The sequence below is a fragment of the Dromaius novaehollandiae genome, chromosome 2 (assembly GCF_036370855.1).
Source record: "Dromaius novaehollandiae isolate bDroNov1 chromosome 2, bDroNov1.hap1, whole genome shotgun sequence".
Taxonomy (NCBI): Eukaryota; Metazoa; Chordata; class Aves; order Casuariiformes; family Dromaiidae; genus Dromaius; species Dromaius novaehollandiae.
The window spans coordinates 42,582,482-42,610,252 of NC_088099.1; the positions used below are offsets into that span (position 1 = coordinate 42,582,482).

A 27,771-nucleotide genomic window follows, 5' to 3' on the forward strand; every position below is an offset into this window, starting at 1 on the left:
GCTATGCGGGGCGGGGCGGGCGCCGCCGGGCCTGTTGCAGGGCGGGCGCGGGTTGGGGGCGCTGCGGGGTCTGCGCTGCCGCGATCTGCCCTGAGCTCGCCTCGCCGGGCGGCACTGTCCCGGCTCTGCCTCGTCGTCCCCGGGAGGCAACAGGGGAGCGATGGCTCCTCCCAGGAAAGGTGAACTGAGCCAGGAGGAGAAGGACTTGTTGGGGGTGATCGCCAAAGGTGAGCGCGCCCGGCCCCGCGCCGGCCTGGCCGCGTTCGTGCGCGGGGCGAGGGGGCGCTGCCGCCGGCTGCCGAGGCCGTGCCGCGCCGCGCCGTGCCGTGCCCAGGGGCCTGAGCCGCAGCGCAGCTCTGGCCGCCCGGGCCCGCGCCGCCGCCGCCGTTTGCCGCGGTGCTGGCGGCCGTTACGGGCGCGCGCGCAGCCGTTGGCGGCGGAACGCAGCCGCGGCGCCGCCTCGCGCGGGCCCTGCTCTGCCCTGGGCGGAGGCCGTGAGCCCCTCGGTCGCTGTTCTTACGGGCAGGTCCAACCTGATACGGGCTTTTGGGGGTATAATCCAGTTGTTTATTCTGTTCTGTTTTTAGTGTGTGCTGTTGCCACACCTGGATGTCCTTGCAGACAGAATTGTTTTTAAGTTAACAGAACTTGTGCTTCTCCAGAACATTGTACAGCTTTTATCATTTCTTCTCTTTTATTTTGCATTTCATGTAAGTGGTGCACTTTCACCACTTTGTGGTGCATATACCAATATATTGGTATTGGGGCCTTCTGTCTTACTTGCCTTAACAATTGCATTTTATAGTCCAGTAATGTATATTTCATGGCCCTAACTCTATAAATAGCTGTACTCCAAACTCCATCCAAGCTGGCCAGGCAGGCCACTGCCAAAAGAGCTTTCCTTATGATTGAATTAGGGATCAGAAGTTTGTGTTCCCTGGCAGTAAATTAAATAAAGTTCCCCAAAAAAAGACTCTTGGAATGCTCGTACATTTCTGTTCGTTGGGTCTGAGTGAAAGCCCATTGAAGTTATGTCGAAGGTCTTTTCACTAATTTCAGTGGGCTTTGAATCAGGTCCCTATATCTGTGGTTTAACTGAAAGGATTCCTGTAGAAAATTTAAAAATAAAAAGGTATGGCCTATTTTGTTTCATTGCACGGATTTCTCAAACACTTGAGTGTCCTTATGTATTTGGTAATTTTCAGAAGTGTCAGTGACCAAGCTACATCAGTCCCAGTCCTTATGTTCCACTTCCCTTCTCTGTTACTAAAGGGAAATACCTTCTACTTCTGTGGACCTGTGTTTTTGCCTGAGAGGTGAAATGTTGCAAATTTTAAATTTAAACAGGAAAGGAAATGGGAGTAAATGATTTAAAAAAAAAAAAAAAAAAAAAGAAAAAGTTTCATTAAGCCCAGAAAAGTCTTTAACATGTGATAATACCCTCTTGTGAGCATTTAGATAGCTCTTTTAGACTTAAAATGCTCCAAAGTACAGAAGTGTTAAAATATTCAGTATCTTTTAACTCATGGGCATCATGTTCTGATGGAGTTTATGGAGAGACATTGGTATCCTATCTTTGTGTGTGTGTGTGTGTGTGTAGATCAGTTACTTCAGAGAAATGAATGTTTACTCTTCATGCGTGCTATCAACTACGGTTTGTTGTTATGAGTTTTTGGCTTTTAGCTTCTAGAACAGAGCACTGTTCCTAAGCCTCTTACTTAAATGTGACTGATTTATTGGTAATTACCACAAGCGGTAAATCTGCAAGGATTTTGATTTAAATCAGCAATGAGACCAATTTTCCCATTGATTCTTAATTTCTTTTTCCTCTCTCATCTTTCTTTCTCTCTCTCTCTTTATCTTTTTTTTTCTTTTTTAATTAAAGGGAACACTGAAGAGGCTGGAAGGCTACTGGGCAGCAAGAATGTCCGGGTCAATTGCTTGGATGAGGTACAACAAAACTATAAAAGCATTGTAGTGGGTTTAGCAAGGAAAATACCAGGTCTGAAGGCCTACGTGTTATTAAATAATGTTGCTACACAGACTCTTGGAAATCAGAATTCTTCTGAAGAAGTTTCTAGCTTGCAGCTGAATAATAAGCCTTTGAAGAGTTCTTATTTTCTAAGAAAATTTAAGGGTTAATGTTACTGAATGTATTACAGAGTTTGTATTGTCTCTAAAAGCCCTGCATGAACTTCATTATGGGTAAGGTAAGATGAACACTACAGCAAGATACATGGGGAGGAGGGAAATTCTCCCTTGTTTCCTGCCACCTCCACCAAACTGTAGTGAATCCATTTAGGTAGCAGAAGACAGCGTGGATAAGGAATACCTGTCCCCATTTTTCATCCATCTCACACTTATAGTGTGTCACCCAAAGCCTTACCTTTGCAGAATGATAAGCAGAGAGAGAGAGAGCAGCTATGTCAGAAATGGTAAATGTTGTCTTTTCCATAAGCAGGTGTTACAGCCACATAGAAGACTTAAGCCTTAAGTCTTCTTTGCAGATAGGAGGAATTTCTTGGATAAAGGACTCTAGTGTGAGGTTCATGTCTGTTTCCTTCTATTTTTCTTTTTACAATGTTTTCTGAAAGTATGAAGCATTATAAAGTATATAAAGTGTAACACGGAAGCAAAACTGTAATTGCCCAGCACACTTTAGATCAATGTGTAATTTATCAAGTTGAGTGTCCAACTGCATGTGTCTGTGTTTCATTAGATACTTTATATTAATATGTTTTTCCCAAGCTTATCATGATAATATGTTTGTCCCAAGTTCATACAGTCACTGGGAAATTCAGGCCAGAGGGGACCTCAGGAGGTCTCTAGTCCAACCTCCCACTCAAAGCAGGGTCAGCTATGAGATCAGACCGGGTTGCTTAGGGCTTTATGCCTTTGGGTCTTGTAAATCTCCAAGGGTGGCAACTGCACAACCTCTCTGGGCAACCTATTCCACTGCCTTACTGTGCTCATGGTGAAAAAAAGTTTTGTTTATATACAGGTTGAACCTCTTTTTTCGATTTATGCCCTTAGTCTCATCCTTCTGCCACACATAACTATGAAGAGCTGGCTCCATCTTCTTGATACCCTCCCCATAGGCACTGCCAGGCTGCTGGTAGGTTTCCACCCCTCAAAGCTGCCTCTTCTCCAGGCCGAACAAGCCCGTCTTCCTCAACTTCTCTTTATTGGGCAAGTGCTCCAGCCCCCAATGTGAGAGCTCTCGCCATGTGTTGGTGGTCCTCTGCTGAACTTGCTGCAGTTTAGTGATGTCTGTCTTGTACTGCAAGGCCCAGGTGAGACTGGCAGTCTCACAAGTGCTGATTGGAGGGATATAATCACCTCCTTCAATCTACTGGCATGTTCCTAGGATATTGTGAGCCTTTTTTCTTTCTTTTTTTTTTCTTTCTTCTCCTGCCAGCATATCAGTTTTCTGATTGTTCTTAAATAGAATTAGATATTTAAACCTGAATTTCTTATGTATAAATTTCAGCAAACTTTTGACAAACTAATCAAACAAAGCTTTACAATAAACTTTAGGAACCCAAGATACCCTAGTAAGTATGCTTTCAAGTGTGCTTTAATTTGAGCTTTAAAAGCATCTATTTTAGTTTAAATGCTGAACTAGTGCGTTGGGAATCCTATGCAGTGTTAGTGCAACATGTAAGATTACAGCTGAGAGGATATGGTTTACTAATAGAAACCATAACTGAGTTATGTCTCAGGCTATTGTTAAAAAAGAAATAGTATTAACAATACTTGCCTGATGTTCACATCTGAGTAAATATACCCAAAGCACATAAAGCTTAAACAGTTTATGCAAAGAACTTCTTATAGTCTCATTCTTTTCCCCCCAAGAATGGTGCTTGGTGATTACATGGGACAGGAAAGGGTTCAGATTTATTTAGGATTCCTAATCTACAGGTCATCACATGTCAACTTTTAGACTTTCTCTGTTAGAAATTAGTTTTCCTCTAATGTGTTATTCTAGTATCTGTGCATAAGTAAATAGTGTGTGAGACATGAATTAAACATTAGTTTCACCTGTTATCCAAGTCTGACACAACTGGAGGCTGCTTTGAATACATCAGGTCTTACTTGCCTTCTTCACGGCATTAGCTGTTTGTCCTGGAATCCATGTTATTATTTATATTGCTACTATTACACATTTTTGTTAATATTAAGGCATGAGAAAATGGAGCCCTGACAGTGAGATGGTTAGGTATTGATATGGGAGCAAAACTGAGGTGGGAACTAAGAATTTTTTTTCCCCACTCTCAGAGACCTTTTTACATGAGATACTGTTAATGTAATTATGCTTATTCTGTAGCCTGTCTTTTCTATTTATGGTACAGCAAACATGAGTCACATTTTAATAATTTCACATGCTGGAGAATCTACAGCATCCAGAAGCAGGCTGTTTTGTGTTGTGCTTCCAGATTTAAGAACTAAATTCATAAAGAGATCCTATTAATTTTTGGTTTGACTGTGTTTACCTGTACATGCTTAGGTCCCCTTTCTGCTAGATTAAAGACTGTTGAGAGCAGTCTCTTCTCCATGTAACTTTAGACAAGGACCAAGTCACATTTTAACATCCTCCAAATACATTGACTTTCTAAGTATCAAACAAGGTTATGTTTTTCCAGTAATCAAGCTATTTTCATAGTTTTTCTCCTAATCGTTTCCCGTCATTTCGGCTTCTTCCTTCGAGAATATAGATGTGAGTTGGACAGAGTATTTCAGCATTACTTTTGTTATTGTTAGATATATTTTTAAGTAAATAAATAATAAATAAATCACTTCTATAAACCTGTTTATTTTTCCTGCCCATGTGTCCAATATTCATTTATGCTTCACTTCCTCCTGTCTGCAGCACTGTACTGGAAGCAATAGGCATCTTCAAAGTGCCATAAGACCTCCATATTCAAATTAATTTTTTTTCAGGTGTTCAGCTTCCAGAATGGTGCAGATATTCAGCTGCTATAGTCCTGTTTTTCCCCACATATTTCCTGACCAAATCAAAAACCTTTGTTGTTGTTCCTTTGTGGATTTAGGGAGTTGAATAAAGGAAAAGTATTTGGACTTAATCACTGCTTTTATGAAAACAGAGAAATGCATTGCTGCTGTTCTGTCACTTTCAAAACTTTGTGTGTGGTGGTCTTTGTTTTGTTTCGTTTAAGCTCGGGTGCCCCAAAATATTAAGATAAATATAAGGGCGATGGAAATGGATGCAAAATAAGCACAAATACATATTTCATTTAAATGCATACTAATTGTTCATTTTTATTTGTCCTGTTTTATATGGAAAGGTTGTTAGTTTAGAAATGTGCTGTGGAAGAATGTGTTCTGGAATTTTCTTGCTTCTGGGAATACAGTGCTTGTAAACACTGTTGTGACTTCAAGTTGGCAGTTTGTAAACTTTAACTCCATCCATATGCAGAATATGGCTAAGATTTTTCAGCTTATTATGGAAGTGTGGTCTGGAGGAAGCATGTTGGGTTTCTAGCTGTGGAAGTTTCCTCCAGTCATGCTGGTAATTAGTGTTGCAAAGGAGCACTGTAATACTACAATCCCTTATTTTCTTGATAATTCACTTCAGTGGATCAGGCAGGGAGGCTTGACCTGAAAAGGCTTCCTACTTGTTTATACTTAAAATAATTTCAAGGTACTTCATAACCTTATTATGTACGGAACTATCATTTGGCATTTTCAGCTTTGCTGTTTCCCTCCAGCTTGCTAATTCAGCTTTTTTTTCCTATAATATAAAATAATCCTTTTGGAAACAGCCTGCTTTTATATGCTAATTATAGAACTGAATAATTTCTGGAAGTTACTGCAGCAACCTGCTTATTAGTGTGTGAGGTCTGTATAATTTTATTCATATTGATTATCTTCAGTGGAGGGTTTTGCAGTCAATCTACCTTGCTGTTCCAGTATAAACTTCCTATGTTAGCAGAAAATGTCCAGAACCTTGACCTTTATTGAGGAGACAGAGTTCTGGCTTTTGACATTTTTTACCTAGTATTTCAAAATACAATAACCAGAGAAATTTCAACAACTATTAAGACTCTCCTGGTTTCAATTCAGGTCATTAGTTGATGTAGAATTTAACTTTTCCTCACTGCGTATAAACAGAAAGATTATCAGAGAAATCTAATGTGATACATATGTGAAATTAGCAGCTCAGCAGGAAGACTGTAAAGGAGGAGGAATATAACTATGGCAGACATATCTGCACTCAGTGAACAGCAGTTCATATTATAATTAGTTTATACTTAGCGATAGACAAATTTATTCATAGATATACCTTCCAAATCTAACTTGCAGTAAGAGATAGGTGGGGTGATCTTTTTCAAAAACTTTAAGGCTGGAATTTCTAAGGGCTTTTATCTGATGAGAAATGAAGTCATGTGTTTCTCGATTAGCAGCATTCAGTAGCATTTCTGTTATAGGTCAGTTAGAGACATTTTTACAATCCAGTTCCAAATATCATCTAGCTGAATTAGGCTTCAGCTAATGAGTTGGTCTAATTTCAAATAATGCTTGCCCTTCTTATTTAAGAAGAGGCGATTTTGAAGACATTCTTCACATAGTATCTCTTCTGTGCTTTCTTGTGGCATCTGCTATTTTTACATTATTTATCTCCCTTTTGGTAACTTCCAGATATTGTCTCAAATAAAAGCCAAACTACCAGTCTATGTGATTAACTTATAATTCCTTAAATGAATGGAACTTGTGCAGTTGCTGGAATCTAAAGAATAAAATAAGGCACTTTTTCCATGTTAATGTGGGGTTGGTTCCTCATTGCAAAATGAGCTGGGAAAGGGAGAGGCAGATGCTTTAGCAGTGTCAGTGAACAAGTGTCTAGCAATTTTTCAGCTAAGGTTTTCACAGTCTTTTTTTCTGGTCCTATTTACCAGTATACCGCATCACACCTCATTTAAACTCTAGTTAGATAGCTGCCATGCCCACCTGCAATGTCACAGCATACTTGAATATCTGCTGAGGGAACCACGCCAGTGTGATCCAGCCCATGTGTGCCATATCTCGGCCAAGCTTTACATGGTTGTGAAGTAAAAAGCATGAAGTGAGAGGTGTATTCTCCAAAACACTGGGAATGTTGAGACCGGTTTGATTCCTTCTTTTTCTTGAGTAACACTGGTCTATGTGGCTATTTCAGTTTGAGATATTCAAATCATCAGTGTATTATCCACAAAACAATGGCTTTTAAACACACACACACACACACACACACACATATATATATATATATATATATATATGTGTAGACTGTGTTCTTACACAGTTGGTATGAATGTTTAAATACTGGCCATATAATCAGTTTTTCTACCAAATGTACACAGGTCACTGGCGTACAAACATAATCTACGTATTTTTTGGTTCATCTGCTGACTTTTTGCTCCCTTCCCCTTACCCCCATTCCTCCAGTCAAAGATGGCTGAGAAACAGTGTTGTTGAAAACTTCCTCCATAGTTGTAGAAAGCAGGAGGTGGGTTTTCCAATTAGCTACCTTTATGAATTTGGTTTTATTCATCCTGAGAAGCACGCCTTAATGTAATAATTCCCTGGTGCTGTAGCAAGAAATACTGATCTGTTCCCCCCTCCCCCTGTCCTGGCCATGGTGCCCAGTTTGTCCTACATGCACATGCACACACATGTTCTTTTCTCTCCTTGTGAGCTGATTCAGCCCCACCAAACCTGCAGAATTTGTTTTTCTTCAATTTGTGCCCCCACCAGCAGCATTAGGTCAGCTCATCTCATGAAATCACCCCCTTCAGTCTACTTCTGGTATGTTTTCAACATCAGGGGTGGGAAGGCTGGTATGTGGTAGAGCTGAGCTGGCTGTGAGGCAGACCTCTGTGCCAGCTGGTCCTTGCTGATTGATTAGCAAAAGACCTCAGTCAAGGGAGGTGCCAAGCAATTCTGAGGAGCACTGCAAACTATTCCCGATGTACAGTCAGACTTATAGGGAATGCTTGTAACCCTGCAGAAGACAGAAAATGTTAATATTGTTCACTGTAGCCTGTGTAACATCACTATGAAGAAAACAAGAAACTGGGAAAGATTCATTTTTGTTGTAGGGAATGCTTTTAAAAGAATGGATTTTTGAACAGAATAATATTATGTAGTTGCTGCTAGAAAACTAATTCTTTGTCCTAGCTTCCATATTGGCAGAATAAAGCAATTTCTGTTTCATCTGTATGCTTAATAAACCATCGGCCAACTTAGTCTGTTAAGTATGTTCTTTTGATGATCCAAATGTCATCTGTCAGAACACACACTGTGCCTGGACCTGTCTTTAATACTTAGCCTGTGAAGAATGTTTGCAGTCATTTCAATTTCTGTACAGGAATATAATACAGGGTTCAAAACTTCTCTGGCTTTTCCAGACATGCTTGTGATTAGCCTGTCTCTTTTTTTTGTTTGCTGTGAATGTAAAAGGCAGATATTAAGGCAGCTTTAAATCCGGTTTTCTAACATCTGTCCACATGTTTTCTGCTTGATAGGTTTTATGATCAACATTACAGCTTCACACTTTCAAGATTTAATCATAGGTTTTTAAAAGTTTCCCAGGAGGGGAGGACAGAAGAGAATACCCTTCCTTTGTCATATAATCTTCAGTCAGATTTTAATTAAAACAACAGGTATTCAACATATAATCACACTTAAGGTCACTGTTTCCTTAATATTCATTCTCTGATCAAAACCTTACTATGTTCTTACCATGTTACAGTGGTACTTTTCTATGCTGCTAAGGAGAGAGAATATATACTATTGTTCCAAACTGGGACTGTCCCATAAAAATTGGTTTCTAGGATATAATGCCTTTATTTTCCTTTGCAGAACTGCAAATAAAACCTGGCAAAACCAATTACAAATTTGTTTCATGTTTGTGAACTACTTTATTCAGGTCTTATGTTTCTTTACTGACAGTTTATATTGGAGCATACCAAAATACTTAGGCTACTTAAATATACTGTATCAAGAAATCATTTTTTAATGTTTTCAGTTAGGACAGGGAGTAATGGCATTGTAGTACTTTAACAATGTTACCATAATTTGAACTTGTCTGTTTTCCTCTCATCTTTTAAGGAATTTTGTGAAAATGATACTGATAAGTTTTAGTTTTTATTCATCATAGTTGGAAACAAAATATGTACTAAGGCTCAAACTGACAATTAGGTTATTTCAAAATATCACATCAACATGCATTTACTGAGCTGTAGTAATGGTGTAAGTGAGTAAATGCATGTACATAGCCTTAACCTGCAAAAAAGGGAAGAACATGCCATTTTGATTTCATTATGGGAAAGACTAAATTGCACTCTGCTGTGTTCAGTGCTGGGAAATGCTATTGGGCAATTACTGTATCTTGGCTAGTAACATGAATCCTGACTTGATGTTAAGTGAAAATAAACAGCATGTTGGAAAAAGTGTATCAAGTTCAAAAAACTTAATGTCATGCAATTTTCTAGAAGAGAAATGTGCTTCTCCTTGCCCTTTGAGAGGGAGAAACGCAGTATTAACAATTTGTCCTCGTTCTGATAATTTTCTCTAGGATTTGCCCAGATTTGCATTTATATTTACACCAATGACGTTCTGATGAAAACACAGTGCCTCATTTGCTGAGACTAGCCCTTTTTGTATTGGTGCAGTGTATCAAAAGGCAAGGTTTGAGACTGTGTAGTTGTTAAGGTCTAGTTAGAGCTGTACAGCTTTAGAGGAGCATTCAGAGCATTCAGACTGATGTAACATCACAGGCACAATACCACTAATTATGACAAAAAATGAACAAGATGGGTTTCTGAGACTGCAGATCATTGCAGTGGAAAAAACCGAGAGCCCTCCATTCCAATTTTTCTTGTTTCTTACCATGTAATGCAAGGGAAAAATAACAACTTAGAAACCTGACATTCTGTAAAACAAAATTCTCTTTTAGCAGCATTAATTGTCTTTAACACTAATGTCTTATACAAAAGACCATTGACTAATTGAGGATAAATGGGTTTGATTTATTGAAGACTAGCCTGCTTCAAATATATAGCACAGCATAGTCAGAAAACAGTGACACAAGTCTCCTGTACATTAGAAGTCACATTTATTCATCAAGATTTCGTGAGCTCATTTGTTACAAAACTTATACGTCATGTACGGTTTTGGCAGTTCAAATTGAATACTTGTGTACAAGTGAAAATTCTCTGTAGTACAAAGAAATGTAACTGACACTGTTCTGAATGCTTCTTCCTTCCTCTTTCTTTTGCTAGCACGGCATGACCCCTCTAATGCACGCAGCGTACAAAGGGAAGGTAGACATGTGCAGGCTGCTCTTGCGACATGGGGCTGATGTTAACTGCAATGAACATGAGCATGGATATACTGCTTTGATGTTTGCTGGACTTTCAGGTAACTTCTTACTAAAATTAGGTCACTGATTTTTGTAATGTTGATGTGTATAATTTGCCAAAAGTTAATAATTTAAAGGAAAGCATTGACACTTTTATATCATTCAGGCTTTCTGTTACTTACATGAATCATGTTAATTTGACTAGACCTGTAGAAGTATCAGAACAGTGGAACAGGATAGCTACTGTTCAGGCTTGGGATCTTTTTCTCAAATAAAAATTGTCTTTGTTTGGCTTTTTGAGGCATACAGTCTATCAGTACTTTGTCTGACCTGTTTAGTCACAGATGTCAAAATTCAGTCTCCTGTGACAGTTTTCTTGTGCAGTGGGGTAAATTTTGCTGAAAAAAATGCTTTACCATACTGCCTTTTTAGCAGTTTACATCAGTAGCTTTAAGTAATATTTGCAGCTTATCAAATCAATCCAGTGTTTTAAGCTGTTCAGATTTTGCATGTGTCTCTTACATTATTTTTGAAACTATATTGTAGGTTTTTTTAATTATTTAGCAAGTTTTAAAAAGGTGTTTTCTTACATTAATTTTGCCTCTCCTTTTCTACTCCTTTTTTTATGAGACTTTTTATAGTTGTATATATCTTCTCCTGGAACTTTGGGCTTAGGTGGGAAGTTGCAGCTGTCCTTGTGCTATTATTTTGCCCCCGATAAAAGGGACAGTTATTTCCTTGAGTGAGGAAGGGGCATTCCATAAAAACATTATTCTTTCTGGAAGAAGGATTAGATCTGGGAATATTGGCTTATTTTAAATATTCTTTATTTAATTTATTTAAGTTTAATTAAGTTTAATTTAAGTTTAATTAATTTATTTAAGTGGCCTTCTTTATTAGGCCACTTTTGTCTTTCCCAAAAAAGTGTTTCTGGGGAAGTTTGCTTAAGACTTCTTAACAGGTAGAGTTTTAAGCTCTGCTTTCTTTCATCGTTATCATAAAAAAAGAAAGACATATGTGTGCACATGAACCTTAACTGGCTCATCAATTTGCTTTTCTGCTAAGACTTTGGTAAAAAGTCTGGAAAGACTTTTGGGAAGTGTCAGCATTCTGCGGCATTGAGCAATATTTGAGCTGCAGCCAGTAGATGGAAGCACACTTTCAGAGGTTGTTAAATGACGGTAGCTTCATTGAAACTGCTGGATTTTTACCATTTTCTCCCAGTTGAGATTCTGACCTGCCATCTTGGGTTTGAATGCTTCTGCATGTTGGCTTCAAGATCTCTTATCTGTGAGTACAAATGGGATGTGAACACTAATGAAACAATACCTTTGTTTTTAAATCGGAAACATTCATTTCCATCAACCACCTGCTTCTTTTTTTATATTCACTTCTCTTTAGTTAATGTGCACAAAAACTGGTGAAGTAAGATTACCTTTGAATATAGAACTAGCACGACTGGTGACAAATGTCCTTATTAGTCTCTGAAGGGCACCAATTAAGTCATTTAATCTTCCCATCAAATTTTAGCTTCATTTTATTTGGTACTTAGCCCAGTCTGAACACCCAGTTCCCACTGGGGAGAAAGGAACGATCTGTTCTCTTCTCCATGCCTCTGCTACAGAATAGTACTGAATTTGTTTTTCTTCTTAGAATAGCAGATGTTGTAGCTGAACTGTCAACCTAGATTAGCACAATTTGCTTCTGTACTGCTATCCAAGGGGACCAAGTTCTGGTATAGTTATATACATGCAACTCCCATAAGTTCCAGAGGAAGCTGAATGTGCATTGCAGAGGGCAGAGTTTGACCCCGAATGAGTTTAAATGTTTTTTTCTTCTGTTTGAACCTCTTGAACCATCAAAATAAGGAGACAGCATTTGTGTCTTTCTGTTAATCTGTTGTTAAAATAATGATATTAAGAACATTCATTTTGCTCAGTGTTGTTCCTGTGATTTCTTAGTAAGTTTTCTGCTTGTTTTTGTACAAAATAAAGAAATGCAAGTTTACCTGTATTCTGTGTCTTGTCTCCTGCATCTTCCCCTGAATTTAGGAAACAAAGAAATCACCTGGATGATGTTAGAGGCTGGAGCAGAGACTGATGTTGTCAACTCTGTGGGAAGGACAGCAGCACAAATGGCTGCTTTTGTGGGTAAGGTGGAAGTCTCTTATCATTTCCTAAATTTCTGATGAAAGTGAAATGTTAGATTCCATTGCTTTTTATTGGGAAAACATTATTTAATGACCAGTTCTGAAATCACACAGAAGTTCAGCTTTTTCTCCACATCTCATCCTGTAACATAGTCAGTTTGTATTTTATTTCCATGCTCTGCTTCTTAAAACCACAAATGATGATATCTGTAAGAATAGATGCTGCTGTTCTTAAAGTATGTAAGTTTATGCATTGTCATCACTCTTCAGATAGTAAGAGGAATCTGGTAACGTTACAGGTGCCTGAAGTGCAGGTATGTGCGAAGTATATGATTGGAGCTTCCTCTGTAGGAAGGAATGAACAGAGCACTGGGAGTCGGGAACTCATATCTGAGCTTTGCCACTAACATGCAGTGCAGCAGCAGTGAGTCCTGCCCTTCCCTCCTCTACCAGAGAGGGAGGGGAGAACTCTCAGAACCTGTTCTAAGATAGGTCAGTCCCTACTGACCTAAACTTGACCAGAACAAGGTCAAAGATTTATTCCTTGCTTGGATGTGTTGCGTGACCCTGGGCAAAACATGCTTTTTTGTTATGTTTTGTTTTTTTTAAATCTTTTTTACTTCTTTACCACCTTGACAGATTCCTGGATTAACATTCCCAAACACAACCAAATATACCACTTTTTTCCAGCAAAGATGTGTTTCCAGAAAAAGTAGAATGTTTTTCATGAATCAACTATTGCTGTTCAGATGACCTTCCCAGCAACCAAAAATAAGGACCCCTTTTCTCTTTTCAACCCAGCCTTCTTGTATTGTTTTAATGTGTCTGAAGAGAAGTCTGTTGCACAGACTTCTTGAATGCTTATGCATGTTGGCTCTAAGGTTTGTTATCTGTGAGATAACAGATATGTCAAAGCACATTACGTGTTCTGGATCCAAAGTCTACCTTGCCATTCAGATTTGCTTTCTTAAATAGTGAGATAGTACCATTTCAATTCCATCATATCACACTCTGCTCTTTTAAAGAGGACAAGCTTGACATTTCTCACTTGAGGTTCAAGCTGCAAACCCTAACCATCAACTAAATACATTGAAAAAGTGCAGTCCTATTAATTAGATTTTGGATTTGGAGGGTGTTTTTGGATGTGATGCTGAACTTTAATTCATACTGAATGGGGAATGGTATCTCCAATATGATTTTGGAGAATTCTTGTTTAAATCTGATTGTGTCACCAAGATAGAATAAATATCTTCAGACATACAGAAATATGCTACTCTAAAAGTCTGAATATTGGAATCTATTACTCTTCTTTTTTATTATCTGTCCAATCAACAGGAATTCATCTGTGTGGGGGAAGTGATGGTACTTATTCCTTGTCATTCGTCTTACACTGTGTTCTGTTAGCTTAGAACAGTCTCTTCTGAAACAGTGGAGTATTTTAAATACTGGAATTTGGTTGGCTGTGTCTTACCCTGATTAGTGGAGTCAGTGCCAAGATAAATCAATCAGTTTAAAGAATGTGGCCCAGAACTAGAGAAGCTAAATTTTACTTTCCCGTTAGCCAAGTAATCCATCATTTTGTCAGATGTAGAAAATAAGAAGGGGGTATAACTTCTCTCATCTTGTTACTTTCATCATTATTCTTTTTGGGGGGTAAATCTTAGGCATGTCCTGTGCTCCCACTTCAAATTAATACACTGCTATCTGTTTCAGGTCTGAAAACTTAAAAGAAATCCCAGTGCAAATGTCATTAATCTTTGAAAGGACAAAGTGGAGAGAACTTCTCTTGAGAAGTTGTTAACACTAATATGATACTACTAGCGTAGTTGTGCATCAGAATCAAAATACTGGCTTTCCTTATGGCTTAATTCTGAATATATTAAATAACTTTGGGGAAATACCTATTCTTTTAGTTTTGATTTGGCAGGAAAAAAGGATGGGTGAAAGGGGATGTGTTTCTCAGAATGAAATTTCATTAAGTCATTTCCTTCTAGGTGTCAGTAAGTTACAATTTTAAAACAAATGGCAAGGGTTACCAGTTACAGGTGGAAAGCATATCATGCTTAGCTCCTCTGTGGGTAAGCGTCATCCCTGTTGGTTATATTATGTTTGCTTTTGGTTTTTAGTTATGGTTTCATTCTTACTGGTGATTTTTTTCCTGTGTGCTTTTAGGTCAACATGACTGTGTGACCGTCATCAACAACTTCTTTCCACATGAAAGGCTAGACTACTATACTAAACCACAAGGCCTAGATAAAGAACCAAAACTGCCAGTAAAGTTAGCTGGGCCTCTACATAAAATAATCACTACTACTAACATGCATCCTGTTAAGGTGAAGTAATATGTAAATTGTATGTTTGTTAGTGTGGGAACAGTTTCTTTATGTCAAAAGCATTCAGCTCCTGGGAAAGTCCAGTTGAGATCAAAGGCATTATTCACTAATTCACGTGCTTCTGAAAATGAGAAGGAATTACAGTCTGGTCCATCATTTAAACATCATTCAAAAATGGAGCTATTTCAGTGTTCATGCTTGTGCACATCCTTGTGACACTTAGTGTGGTACACTAAGCCAGAATCTTTAACTAACACCTTTAAGCAGAGAGATTCGTATTTTTAAATTTAAAAAAATAAAAAAACTAAACGGCTTTCTTTTTTGGCTTCATTTTTTCCGTAGCCTAACTTGAAGTGGAAACAAAAAACAATTTCCTGTCTTAACAAAATCTCATTGTTCTCTCAGTGCGTGCCTCAGCATGCATCTTCCTGCCTTAATGACTCGTTCGCCATCTGCTGCTGTTTCTGAATGTATGTGCAAGAGACTTATTTTTACTTCCCAGTATATTTGCTGAAAATAATCTGTCTCTTATGGTTTGCTCCTCCTGTGTAGCTCAGAGAAATAAACACCTAAATTCAAAAACAGGTTCCTTGGGCTTGCCATTCAAAGTCAGCATTTGGCAACAGCTGCCAAGCAAGGTATCTGCTGCATATACAAACACCAATGCACTGGCATTGGCAGCCAATTTAGTGAGTAGAGTATACAGGTACCTCTTAAAGTGGTTAGTCCAGTATTTTATTAGTCTACTCAAGAGACTCTGAATTTTTGTGAGGTTAACCAGTTCTGTGAAGTCACTTAAATCATGCAAGTCCAGTTTATTGTAGGTGTTTGAAAGGAAAGAGAGTTTTGGACAGTGCATGGTAGTTTCTGTAAGTGTTTCTTATAAAATGGCTTTAATTCAACAGGCAGCTGTATTTCTGTTTTCTTTTTAATATGAGCCTAAATTTTGAATGTGTCTTGTATGGAAACTGTGAATGACAGAATACTAAATAATCAGAAAATAACATTGACAAAGGAAGGGGAAGACAACATAAGAAAGAAAAGGAGAAATATTAGAAACCCCACTGAAATTAGCTACAAAGAGCAATCTAAGCTTTATCCTACTGCACAAGTGTAAAATAATAGTTCCTAACTGGATTACATTTTCTTCAATCTTTCTCATAGATTGTGCTGCTGGTAAAAGAGAACCCTCTACTGGCAGAAGTAGAAGCACTGCAGAAATGTTACAGGGTTCTGGATCTGATATGTGAGAAATGTATGAAGCAGAGAGATATGAATGAAGTACTTGCTATGAAAATGCACTACATCAGTTGCATCTTTCAGAAATGTATTACATTCTTAAAAGAGCGAGAAGATAAACTAGATGGATTTATCAAAAGGTATGTATTTCTACAGATGAGTCTGAAGGTATGTGTATGAACCAGCTTTACAGATATCAGAAGACAACTGTAATAATAGTAATGTATCCACTCATACTAATTAAAACTATACTAGTTTAGTTGCATACTCTTGAATAAAGACTGTGCCAAGTAAATTTTGAAATAGTTCCAATTATAGTGAGTTCAGGGTGGGATTGAGCCCTGGTTTATCTGAAGTGGCATTGACCATTCCTGGAGTACAAAGGAAATTTTTTTGATCATTTAGGCAAACTTGACTCCCACAAATCCATGGGGCCTGATGGGATGCAGCCACCAGTGCTGAGGGAGCTGGTGGATGTTACAGCTAGGCCACTGTCTGTCATCTTTGAAAGGTCATGGAGAACAGGAGGGGTGCCTGAGGACTGGAAGAAAGCCAATGTCACTCCAGTCTTCAAAAAGGGCAAGAAGGAGGACCCAGGGAACTACAGGCCAGTCAGCCTCACCTGCATCCGTGGAAAGGTGACAGAACAGCTCTTCCTGGATGTTATCTCTAAGCATGTGGAGGAAAAGAAGGTGATCAGGAGTAGTCAGCATGGATTCACCAAGGGGAAATCATGCTTAACCAATCTGATAGCCTTCTATAATGGAATGACTGGCTGGGTAGATGAGGGGAGAGCAGTGGATGTTGTCTCCCTTGATTTCAGCGAGGCTTTTGACTCTGTCTCCCATAACATCCTCACAGGCAAGCTCAGGAAGTGCGGGATTGATGAGCAGACAGTGAGGTGGATCGAGAACTGGCTGAATGGCAGAGCTCAGAGGGTTGTGATCAGTCGCGCAGAGTCTAGTTGGAGGCCTGTAGCTAGCAGTGTCCTCCAGGGGTCAGTACTGGGTCCAGTCTTGTTCAGCTTATTCATCCATGACCTGGATGAAGGGACAGAGTGCACCCTCAGCAAGTTTGCTGATGGTACAAAACTGGGAGACTGGGAGTGGCTGATACACCAGAAGACTGTGCTGCCATTCAGAGAGATCTGGACAGGCTGGAGAGAGGGGCAGAGAGGAGCCTCATGAAGTTCAACAAAGGCGAGTGCAGGGTCCTGCACCTACGGAGGAATAACCCCATGCACCAGTACAGGCTGGAGGCTGACCTGCTGGAAAGCAGCTCTGCAGAGAAGGACCTGGAAGTCCTGGTGGACAGCAAGTTAACCATGAGCCAGCAATGTGCCCTTGTGGCCAAGAAGGCCAATGGTATCCTGGGCTGCATTAGGAGGAGCATTGCCAGCAGGTCAAGGAGGTGATCCTCCCCTTTTACTCAGCCCTGGTGAGGCCACACCTGGAATACTGTATCCTGTTCTGGGCTCCCCAATAGAAGAGACATGGAACTACTGGAGCGAGTCCATCGTAGGGCTGCGAAGATGATCAGGGGACTGGAGCATCTTTCATATGAGGAAAGGCTGAGAGAGCTGGGCCTGTTTATCCTGGAGAAGAGAAGACTGAGGGGGATCTTATCAGTGTGTATAAGTATCTGAAGGGAGGGTGTAAAGAAGATGGGGCCAGACTCTTCTCAGTGGTGCCCAGCAACAGGACGAGAGGCAATGGGCGCAAACTGAAACACAGGCAGTTCCATCTGAACATGAGGAAAAACTTCCTTACTGTGAGGGTGACAGAGCACTGGAACAGGTTGTCCAGAGAGGTCGTGGAGTCTTCTGCTCTGGAGATATTTAAGACCCGCCTGGATGCAATGCTGTGTAATGTGCTGTAGGTGACCCTGCTTGAGCAGGGGGGTTGGACTAGATGATCTCCAGAGGTCTCTTTCAACCTCAACCATTCTGTGATTCTGTGAAATATTCCTAAAGTTTCAGCTCTCTACTGAAACTCATTAGAGCTTGGCAATCACATATACACAGCGAAGCAGCAGAGAGCTCCATGTGGTAGAGAAAAAGGGGAGGTGAGTGAAAAACGAATTTCTAAATGTCCAGTGTGGATCATCTGGGAACATTTCTTTTGTCATCTTACTCTCCAGCAGTCATAAAGGGTGAGATTTTTTTTCAAAAACACTTAAGCAACTGAGAACTGCAAATCCCACTTGCTTTAGATGAGACCTGGGCTCTTAAATCATTCAGACAGGTCTTCAGAACCTACTCAGAGTTGCAAAAACAGCTGCCTAATCTTAAGTATTGAAGTAAGTGGCCTGACTTTCAGAAGGATGGCATGCCTAGGGCCCCTATAGGCCTCTGTGGATTTCTCAGTGATATTGAAAATAAATTATGAAGTCAAACAACTTTCACCTACTGAAATCAAATAGTTCATCAGTGATCCAAATAAAAAAAGTAGGAGCCAAACAGCTAAATATCATGGCATCAGGTCTGTACTATGTTCTTAAACATAAGTAAAGCAGAATTTATATTTTAAAGTGCTGTTGTGCATTTTTTCAGTGTTTATTTTCACAATGCTCTTTTTTAAACATAAGCACTTCTACTTCAGTCTGACATAGCTGATAGTAGTCTACCTGTAAATGATTACTTTTCTCTAGGTGACTGCATTAGTAAGTAATAGTTTCAGAGCATAAATATAGTTACTTTGTATTACTTTGCACTAGCATACAGATCATTTAATTTGCGTTTTGAAAACTCTTTTGAGTTCAAAGTTGCAGGAATTATTTTAAATTATAATTCTTCTCTATAAGTTTAGTACAGCATGCTGTGTATTTGTTCCTGAACATTTATCATATGATTTCTTATTTGACTTTGGTTTTAAAAAATTTAGTCTCTTGAAAGGGAGAGATAAAGATGGTTTTCCTGTCTATCAAGAGAAGCTAATTCGAGAAAGCATTCGAAAGTTTCCTTACTGTGAAGCTACATTGCTCCAGCAGCTTGTGAGAAGTATTGCTCCTGTTGAACTAGTAAGTTTCTCTTATCTAGCAAATACTTGCTCAGCAATTTTCAGAGTAAATTAAGATTAAACTGAGCCATCTTTTTATTTCTCAGCTTCTGTAACATATTACATTAAGCAAAGATTTTGGATGTCTCTGAGTCCTCCAGCAAACTAGAGTTTTATTATGCTTGTAATAATACTTGTATTAATACTCTTATATTTCATAAAATGCTTTGAAATACTGCAACCTACTAGTTTTTTTCCTGTGCCCATACTGAATATTTAGATACCTTAGCTGTTAAAGAAAGCTGGAGCAGTTTGTTTCTGTATCAGAGCTTTTTTTTCTTACTCCAGGATGTCTATTCCATTTTTCTTTGCCAATTCAGTTTTACAAATTTGTAGATTCAGACAGTCAGATGAAACTGATTTTGCACTTTTTCTTCCCAAGAAGAAAATCAAATCATTTCCTAGGTTTAATACAGTCATTGTTTCTAGGGTGCATGAAAAGTTAGTAATATTTGATTTTAGAAGGAGAAACATTCTGTGAAGCTTCTTTTTTCAGTGGGAGTGGGAGAGGCAAGATAATGCAGGATGCAGTATACAACACAATGTGTATCTAAATTAGGAAATCAAAATTACAAGTAGAAAATCTAATTTCATCTTCCGAATACTTCTTTGCTAGCACACACTCTGTTAGAGTACTTTTAATTGTTTAATAATAAATCTTACATAAGAATTATTATTCTGTTTTAAGAACATATGTTCTTTCTGGTCTCTGAAAGCTAGATGCTATATGTACTAATGTTGGGGAAATGGAATGATTTTGTGACGTATTTAGAGTATTGCTTAGTAAATTAAAAATAGACTCTATCTTAAATGGCTCCAGTGAACTGAAATGTCCTGAGGCTTAATGCCTACAACAGCAATCTCTACTGTTTGTCTAGGCTGGAAAAATAAACACAATGTGAAAACTTGAGTCATCATACTGCATTAAGGCTTGCATTAGAGTAAACCCTTTCCTTCCTGTGCGTTTTTTCTGACAAGAGCTTGCAGTCTTTTCTCCTTCTCCCTTCAGAGAAATCTGTTCTGTTGCATAGGATTTGACTGTCCAGTATACAAAACTGGAAAGGAGGCAGTGCTGTCATTTTTAATTGCCTGGAAGCCCTTGCCCTTTGGCATACTCAATTACTTGAATTCAGTCTGAGCATTTCAGCATATTATTAGTAGTTATGATCTTGCATATTCCATGGTGATCTAACAGTTTAACGGTCTACTTAGAGCTGCAGCAAACTGACTTTTTTCTCCTCTCATGTTTACATTATTTTACATAAGAATTCTTTATTTATGGTTACCAGTAAAATACACTAAATATTACTACTTGTACTGCATGGGAGAAATCTGCAAATAATATCTAAATAATAATATGCAAATAGTTGTTTTGAGGATTCCAAGTTCTGACCGTGTCGTCTGTAGTATCTGAGTACGCTGAACACAGTAGTATATCAGCACCAAGTAAAATATTTTTCTGTGTGCCAGCACAGAGACTAATCTGAAAAAACCTACTGTCTATTGTTTACAAGCTGATGACAATGTTAAAAAAGACACCAAAGAAAGTATAGTTCATTAACTCCACCAACAGATACATTAAAGGGGCATTCAAATTATGATAAAGCAACATAAGCTGTGGGATATTCATATGCTCAGTGATACTAAAGAACAGATGGACACATAAGTAGAATAGTTGAAGTAGTACCTCATTAGATGCACATGGAAGATGTTTCCAGAGTTATTTCAGGCAGAAATGAGGAGAGCAATGAGCAGTATTAATTTAGTATTATATTTATGAACTTCAGTAGGTACAAAATTTATCTTTTAAAGCTTCTGAACTTTGTCTCATTGTTCTAATGTGACTAACTTTAAGTGCATAACTTGGGTTCCTAAGTTAGAAATCTAGACCTCCTATACAGTTAATTGATCTTCAGAGGTGATGAGACAGCACTAAAAGCAGAGCCTGCTGTCTTCACTGAATGATAAAGGAATCTAATCTCCAAATGCAGCAGCATTAGTAGGGAACATTGATACTTTAAAATATCTACCTTGTCTTCAAAAGAATCTCCAAGGAAAAATAGCAATTGTTTGAATATACGGGAATTAGACAAATACTTTCTACTATATGCATTTGCTACATTAAAATTTCTGTCTGTGTTCTGCGAGAAACTAACAGTGTTATTTAGGACTGCTTATAATTAATACAATTTGTATATAGCTGCTTCTGGCTTAGATAGTGTCATCTATGTTAGCCAAACATTTGCCCCTCATTGATAATACGTGCCTCCAAATCCTTTCTGAAATTAACAGTATTCATTCTGTTCAGTAAGGGTTAAATTTGGTTCTTTATAATGTACTTCTTGAATAATTCCAAAATTTGCAGTTATTAAAAAGCCCTGTTATCCGTGCCATCATATTACTTGGTTGCATTACACTTCTGTTGATCAGAATTGAAACAGCAATATAGAAAGAGTGGGGATTCTACGCAACCATTAATTCCTCTGAATGCAAGCATGTGTTCAAATGCTGTGAGCTACTTAGCTTCATATTTGACTCCATTTTACAATGTGAAAGCAAATAATTTTTATCCTCCCTTCTACAGAAGCTAAGGACTAGATTAACTTTATATATACATAATTGTATAAATTGTATAAATGTTAAGTTTTGCATGTTAGTTGAATTCCTGTGATTTAGTTTTATGTTTTTGCTGCTACAGCTTCCTCAGTGAGACTGCAACCAGCCACTGGGAACCTACTCTTCTGTTGTCCCTCTTCACAATAGTGATTATTTTTATCTGAAACTTACTGTATTATTGTGGCATGTCCTCTGTTTTACAGAATTTATTTGTTCTCATTGACCACTTCTTATCTTTCAGGGTTCTGATCCTACTGCTTTTTCTGTACTTACACAAGCTATTACTGGCCAAGTGGGTTTTGTGGATGCCGAATTCTGTACAACCTGTGGGGAAAAGGGAGCAGACAAAAGATGTTCAGTATGTAAAATGGTAAGAATCCATAAATTGTCATAATGAATTGCAAAAATTAATGCCACTGAGTTGCTGAGGATTTTGAATGTGTGACTATTTACAGAGTAGAATTATGAGGAATGACATGTATGCCTGCACTAGAAATGTGCTTACTTCTGAGAGAGGTACCTCAAATTCCACAAGCAGGAGTGGTTGGGTTTTCAGGTTTGTATGTTTAAGGATGGAGGAAGAATAAAATTTCTGTATGTTCAGAGTTGCAAAAGAAACTACTCTGTTAGAGTTTTATATAGCTTAGAATCACTCCATATGACCTTACACATTGCTTAAAAATACCGTAAAGTAGTATACATAGAGGAATTTAACTAGGTACACTAAAAAGTATAATATTACTGTGTATTTTTTAATACATAAAGATGAACTGCTAGCTCTCATAACTTTCAGGTGATGTACTGCGACCAGAACTGCCAGAAAGTACACTGGTTTACCCACAAAAAAGTCTGCAAGACACTGAAGGAAATTCATGAGAAACAAGAACTAGAAGCTGCCAAAGAAAAAAGGAAACAAGAAAAAAGCCAGAAGAAAGGTTAGGACCTACAGTTTGCTTGCTGAAACTAATGCCGCACTAACTATATGACATGGAACAATAGAAGCAGGTCTTAAAATCTGTAACAAGATCTTAAGGGCTTTGTTGTAAGATAACAGCATACCTGCATTTTCTGGAATTCTGCTTTTTCAATTTACAGATGATGTGTACTTTCTAAAAACTGGTCTTTAATGCTAGAGTTACATGGATGTCTACAAGAGAGCTATAAGAATTACACTGTGCTGTTTCAAAATCCAAATCTTAAATGAAAATAACATGGAAGTTTCGAGTTACTCCGTGTTCAAAGTGTTAGGACAAGTAGAGAATAAGAAAGCAGCCTACCGCTTCCAGTCAAAAAGGTTAATGTAGATATTAATTCTCCTGTAATACTTTCTTCATAATCACTATATAAAATTAATTCTCATGTGTACTGTGAATACAAAGAAAGAATTACTCTTTTTTATGTTGCTGGTGATTTTTTCGCTTCAAAAAGCAAATAATGCACTATGACAGAAAAAAGCACTGTATAACCCTTCTCTTAGCCTACTTTGATACAATGTTTCTGTGATTGAAATGATACAAAAATTTGGGGTGAAAAGCCTTTTCTCCTTTACATCTTATTAGATTCTTTTTCCCTTGTTTTAAGGATTGTAAAAGTGCGCTGGACAAATCATGCTTGTCATATAATGGAAGTACTCTTCACTTCGGCTAGACTGTAAAATACTGGCGCAGGGTATATATTAGTAATTGCCAGAGTTTTCAACAGCTTCCTCTGAGAGTTGCTGTTGCGTGGGATGAAGTGACTGTGGAAGATGGTGGCAACAATACCAGAAGGCCCTAAATATATTGCATACAAGTATAGCAAAACATAGTGAGATGTGAGCACTGATACCTCGGATTGGTAATGACCACAGCCACTTGTGGATTCATCCTAACTAAATAAGCCAGTGACAAGGTGCTGTCCTCTTCAGGAGGGGAGACAGGATCTTATTGAATGGTTCTTCTCGTTCCCCTTCCCCCCCCCCCCTCCCCCGAAAGGGAAGGCTACTATCTTTTATAAAGTTAATACTACACTACCTAAGTGTTAATCTTCATTAACTTTTTCAGGCACACAGCCAAACATGATAGGCTTTATAAGATTATGTGCTGTTAGCAAGACAGTGAAGTCATCCTAGTTTCAGGTCCCCTTGTCATGGTGTTGTATCAAAACTTTTTATAACAACAGTAGTTTAATTTCTACAAGCTATTACCCCCTACAAATCCCATGTATCAGAAGAAAAAAAAAATCCCACAGCTGCATCTACAAGCAAACCAAGGATTTAAGAGTTTCCACCACACAAGCATGAGGGATAAGGAAGTTTATGCAAAAGCTAGTGCTCAGGCTTGCGTTAGCTTCTTAGCCAAATGGGCCTATGGCTTTGGCAGTGTTGTGGCTTTAACCTGCTGGATATTAACCATCACAGAGAATAAGAAACCAAAATGAACTGCTCTCCTGAACTCTAGTGTCTAAGGTGTTTTTTGGTGAAGCATTGTTAAATTCTGTAATTGATACAGTTTCCTAGCTTTTATTGTTCCTTAAAAATAAAAATGTTTGCTTGCACATGAATTCAGTGTTTACTGATGATGGGATTTCTCTTTTGTTTAGAGGAAGTGCAACTAGCAGAGGCTAGTTCTGCAAGTGAAGAACAGTCAGATCCTGGCCCAGATACTACCAAAGAAGTGGATCCAAATCACGCTGCTGACAAAACAGAAGAAACTGAGCCTACCAAAGAGTCAGAGGCACTAGCCCCACATCCTGACAGTCCTTTAGAAAGTGAGACTGGTTTAACTGACATTGCTCTTCAAAAAATTCAAGATTCCGAGGAATAAGAGGAAGATGGGAAGAGACGAAGTGTTCTGGCTAAGTCCCTGTACCTCAAGCATCGTAAAAAATATTTAATGCTAACCATGTCTGACTTCCCACAGCACGGCATATTCAACGCTCCCTATGAAAGACAGCATGTGTCTGTTTATCCTAAGATGAAACACTAGCTAATTTATCTACAAATACTTCAAGTTCTGTTGTAGATTGTCAAAATAGCTATTTATTATCTGATAAAAACTAGACTGGCATAGAATCATCTGCCTTTATACCAGCAGTAAGCATAGTAACATCTATGAGGTCTGTGGTCAATCAGCCACTTAGTAAAAATTAAGCATTTAAGTAATTCGGATTATTCTTGTTTTCAGAAACTAAAATCTATCTTCATAGTAATTTAAAGGGTTTTTTTCTGCAAGTACACAGAAATGCAGTTGAAAGTCTTGGGAAGCCAACTGTTAAGTTGCTTTTACACCACTTTATGAAGCTTCATTAGAAAGAATTCAGTAGTGATTAAGTTTCTGAAGATATTCATCTGAATTCTCAAAACCTTTCATGACTTCGCTGTAAATAGTTTTGACTAGTGAGTGCACAGCAATAGTGTCTATTTTGTGCAATTTTATTAATGATACTACTGTTTTAGATGTCTCAGATTGACTGTGAAATATATCTTTCAAGAGAATTTCTTCTTTATTTATTTGCTCAAAAATATTCCAAGTTTGTCAAAGGCTAATGAAGAGAAGACCCGAAGGTTTTTAAATATTTTGACTGACTGGAGAATGATGGTTTCTAAATCTCAACTTTCAGGTAGAGATGCCTTAGAGCATGCTGGGATTTTATATAGGAATTATTTGGTGAGCACATATAAGATGTTTAATACTGTACAAACAGACTCAACCTGGTTCCAGTGAATTCAGTGAGAAAATTCATGTGTATGTTGATACAACTGGGATTTTATTTAGGCTTTCAACTAAATACCGTATCTTGAAAACAGTATTCCTTAATTATGCTGTTTTTACTCAGATTTACTATTGTCTCTCATGAAATCTATGGGAATGTCACAAACTAAAATATCATAAAGTATTTTATTCTGCATAAGGATGGCAGATTTTGAGATTCTTTAATTTCTGGATGAATAACTGGTGTTTTGAACATGGCAACATCTTTCAACTTAGAGGAATCAGAACTACCCCCAATACAGAGGAAAAATGCTGTAATTTTTTTACTATTTAGTATCTTGGAAGTTTTTAATATTCTGAAAATTGTAAGATTGAGGATACGTAAATGCTCCTGGGCAAGAAATATACTTTTTGTATGATTCATAAAAGCATCTTAATTTCAAAGATTTGAAGAATAAAATGTGAAGAATAAAGGGAAGGTTTTCAAAACAAGGAAGCTGAGTGGCAATTCTGTTTATTGTATCTATAACGTCTGCTGGGACGTACTCTTATATTCTGGTTTGCGATCCATTGCCCTCTTGTAGCTCATTGTGTGCAAGTTCAATTTCATGACAATCGGGGCCTGGAGCTGCCAGAGGGGAAAGCAAAAGATGGGTGCCTGGGGCTTATGTATGGAATCAGGACATAGGCACAGTCTGCTGGTGGATCCGGGCATGCAAAGTGCTGCTGGGTTCCCTGATCTATACATAGCTACTGGGACTCGCTGGGATGACTTGCTCCTTAGGTTTCTCTGAAAATCCCAGCCCTGTAAGACAAATAGATTCAGGATTTTAGAAATGTGGTAAAATCCACAGCACAATTTCTGCTTTAATTCTGCCAGCCAACCCTTTTTCTTGATAAATCAAAAAGGACCAAGTGATAGGAGAAAGTATTAACATTGGATAAAGGTGTGAAATACAAGATCTTTGTTGCAGACTATGTAGTTGCATTCGTTCTCATTGTAACTTGAAAAAGCTTCAAAATCATTGTAAGCAGAGACTGCTATACTTCCTTCTCTTTGCAATGAATCACAGAAGAGAGCAAATGCAATCCAAGTTAAGGCCCTGGTGCCCCTGAGAGAGCTACCTCTGCCTTCCTCAGTTTGAGCTTCTGTTGGAAGATCATGGTTGGTAGGTTGGGATTAACTTGGGATAAACTTGGGATAATGAGCAGCTTTTGTGTAAACATGAACTGGAGGAAACACTTCATGTGGCATGTTACTTATAAGGAACCTAGAGGAGTGAAACTTCATATGCAACTTGATTCCTAAAGTAAGGTTTTAAGTGACAATGAAGATAGGCAGCTGTGCAGTGCATGGGCAGCAAGTACATACTCACCTGCAGCTTCAAGGGTGTGTGATTCACAAGACAAATGATAAATGGCAATATTATAATAAAGTTACTTGAAATGTAATTCTTACATTACACAAATTAACAAAGCAAAACTGCAAGTTAATTTCTAAGAAATAAAGGATAAATAATTTCATTCTTTATGGTTTCTACTGGAGAATTAGACTTTTCCATCTTTTCCATAACTACCTTTAGGTACTGGAAGACTGTGATTAGGTCTCCCCAAGTCTTCTCATCTCTGCCTTAGTCTAGCTCCAAATTCTGTGTGGGATTCAGTCTGCTTTCAGAGAAGACTCTCTTAAATACAGCCTTTGCCATGTCTACAATGACATCAGAAATCTGTATATGTGCAATCTCTGCATTGTGAAATTGATGCTATGAAATTACTGTATCACAGACTACCTCCATGAGCATGGTCAGCTCTCAGAGCTGAAAAGAGTCAGACAAACTAGGGATTACATACACTTATTAGACTCTAATGGACAGTTATTTAGAGAGAAACTTGTTAAGGAAAAAATGTTAGGTGAAGCTTAGTTTGGTCCCACTTCTCTGTAGACTGATTCAATTTGAGAAATGAAACATTCCTGAAACCTAATCAAAAACAAAGTGTTGATCTAAGCTTTAAAACTGCAGAGATGAGGGTGACTTAAGGAGATTTACAAAATGCATGGAAGTTTGAGCAAGAAAAACAGGGAAGTGGAAATCAAAAAGGAGGGACTCTAGTATAAAACAGATGATAGGAATTATGAGGTTTAACAAAGATGAAGTCCTGTACCGGGGATGGAATAATCCCAAGCCACAGTACAGGCTGGGATCTGACTGGCTCTGCTGAAAAGGACCTAGAGCTCCTGATGGCAGCAAGCTGCATATTAGCCAGCAGTGTGCCACAGCAGCAAGGAAGGTAAATGGTGCCATGCATCATTTCGACTATAGTC

General features: G+C 38.3%; 1 protein-coding gene across 3 annotated transcripts; it reads left to right on the top strand.

The window, feature by feature from the left end:
• Positions 1-25,940, top strand: ANKMY2 (ankyrin repeat and MYND domain containing 2). 3 transcript variants are annotated; one of them, XM_064506343.1, is made up of 10 exons: positions 1-227; positions 1,886-1,950; positions 10,284-10,422; positions 12,415-12,513; positions 14,685-14,845; positions 16,010-16,224; positions 18,967-19,102; positions 21,998-22,126; positions 22,550-22,691; positions 24,337-25,940. In XM_064506343.1, the coding sequence occupies exons 1-10, from the start codon at positions 161-163 to the stop codon at positions 24,558-24,560; spliced, it is 1,377 nt and encodes a 458-aa protein (XP_064362413.1). In that variant the 5' UTR covers positions 1-160; the 3' UTR covers positions 24,561-25,940. The 3 variants fall into 3 exon arrangements, with proteins under 3 accessions (XP_064362413.1, XP_064362415.1, XP_064362414.1); XM_064506344.1 differs by lacking the exon at positions 1-227 and adding an exon at positions 8,526-8,663; XM_064506345.1 differs by lacking the exon at positions 1,886-1,950.
• Positions 25,941-27,771: the final 1,831 nt, after the last annotated feature.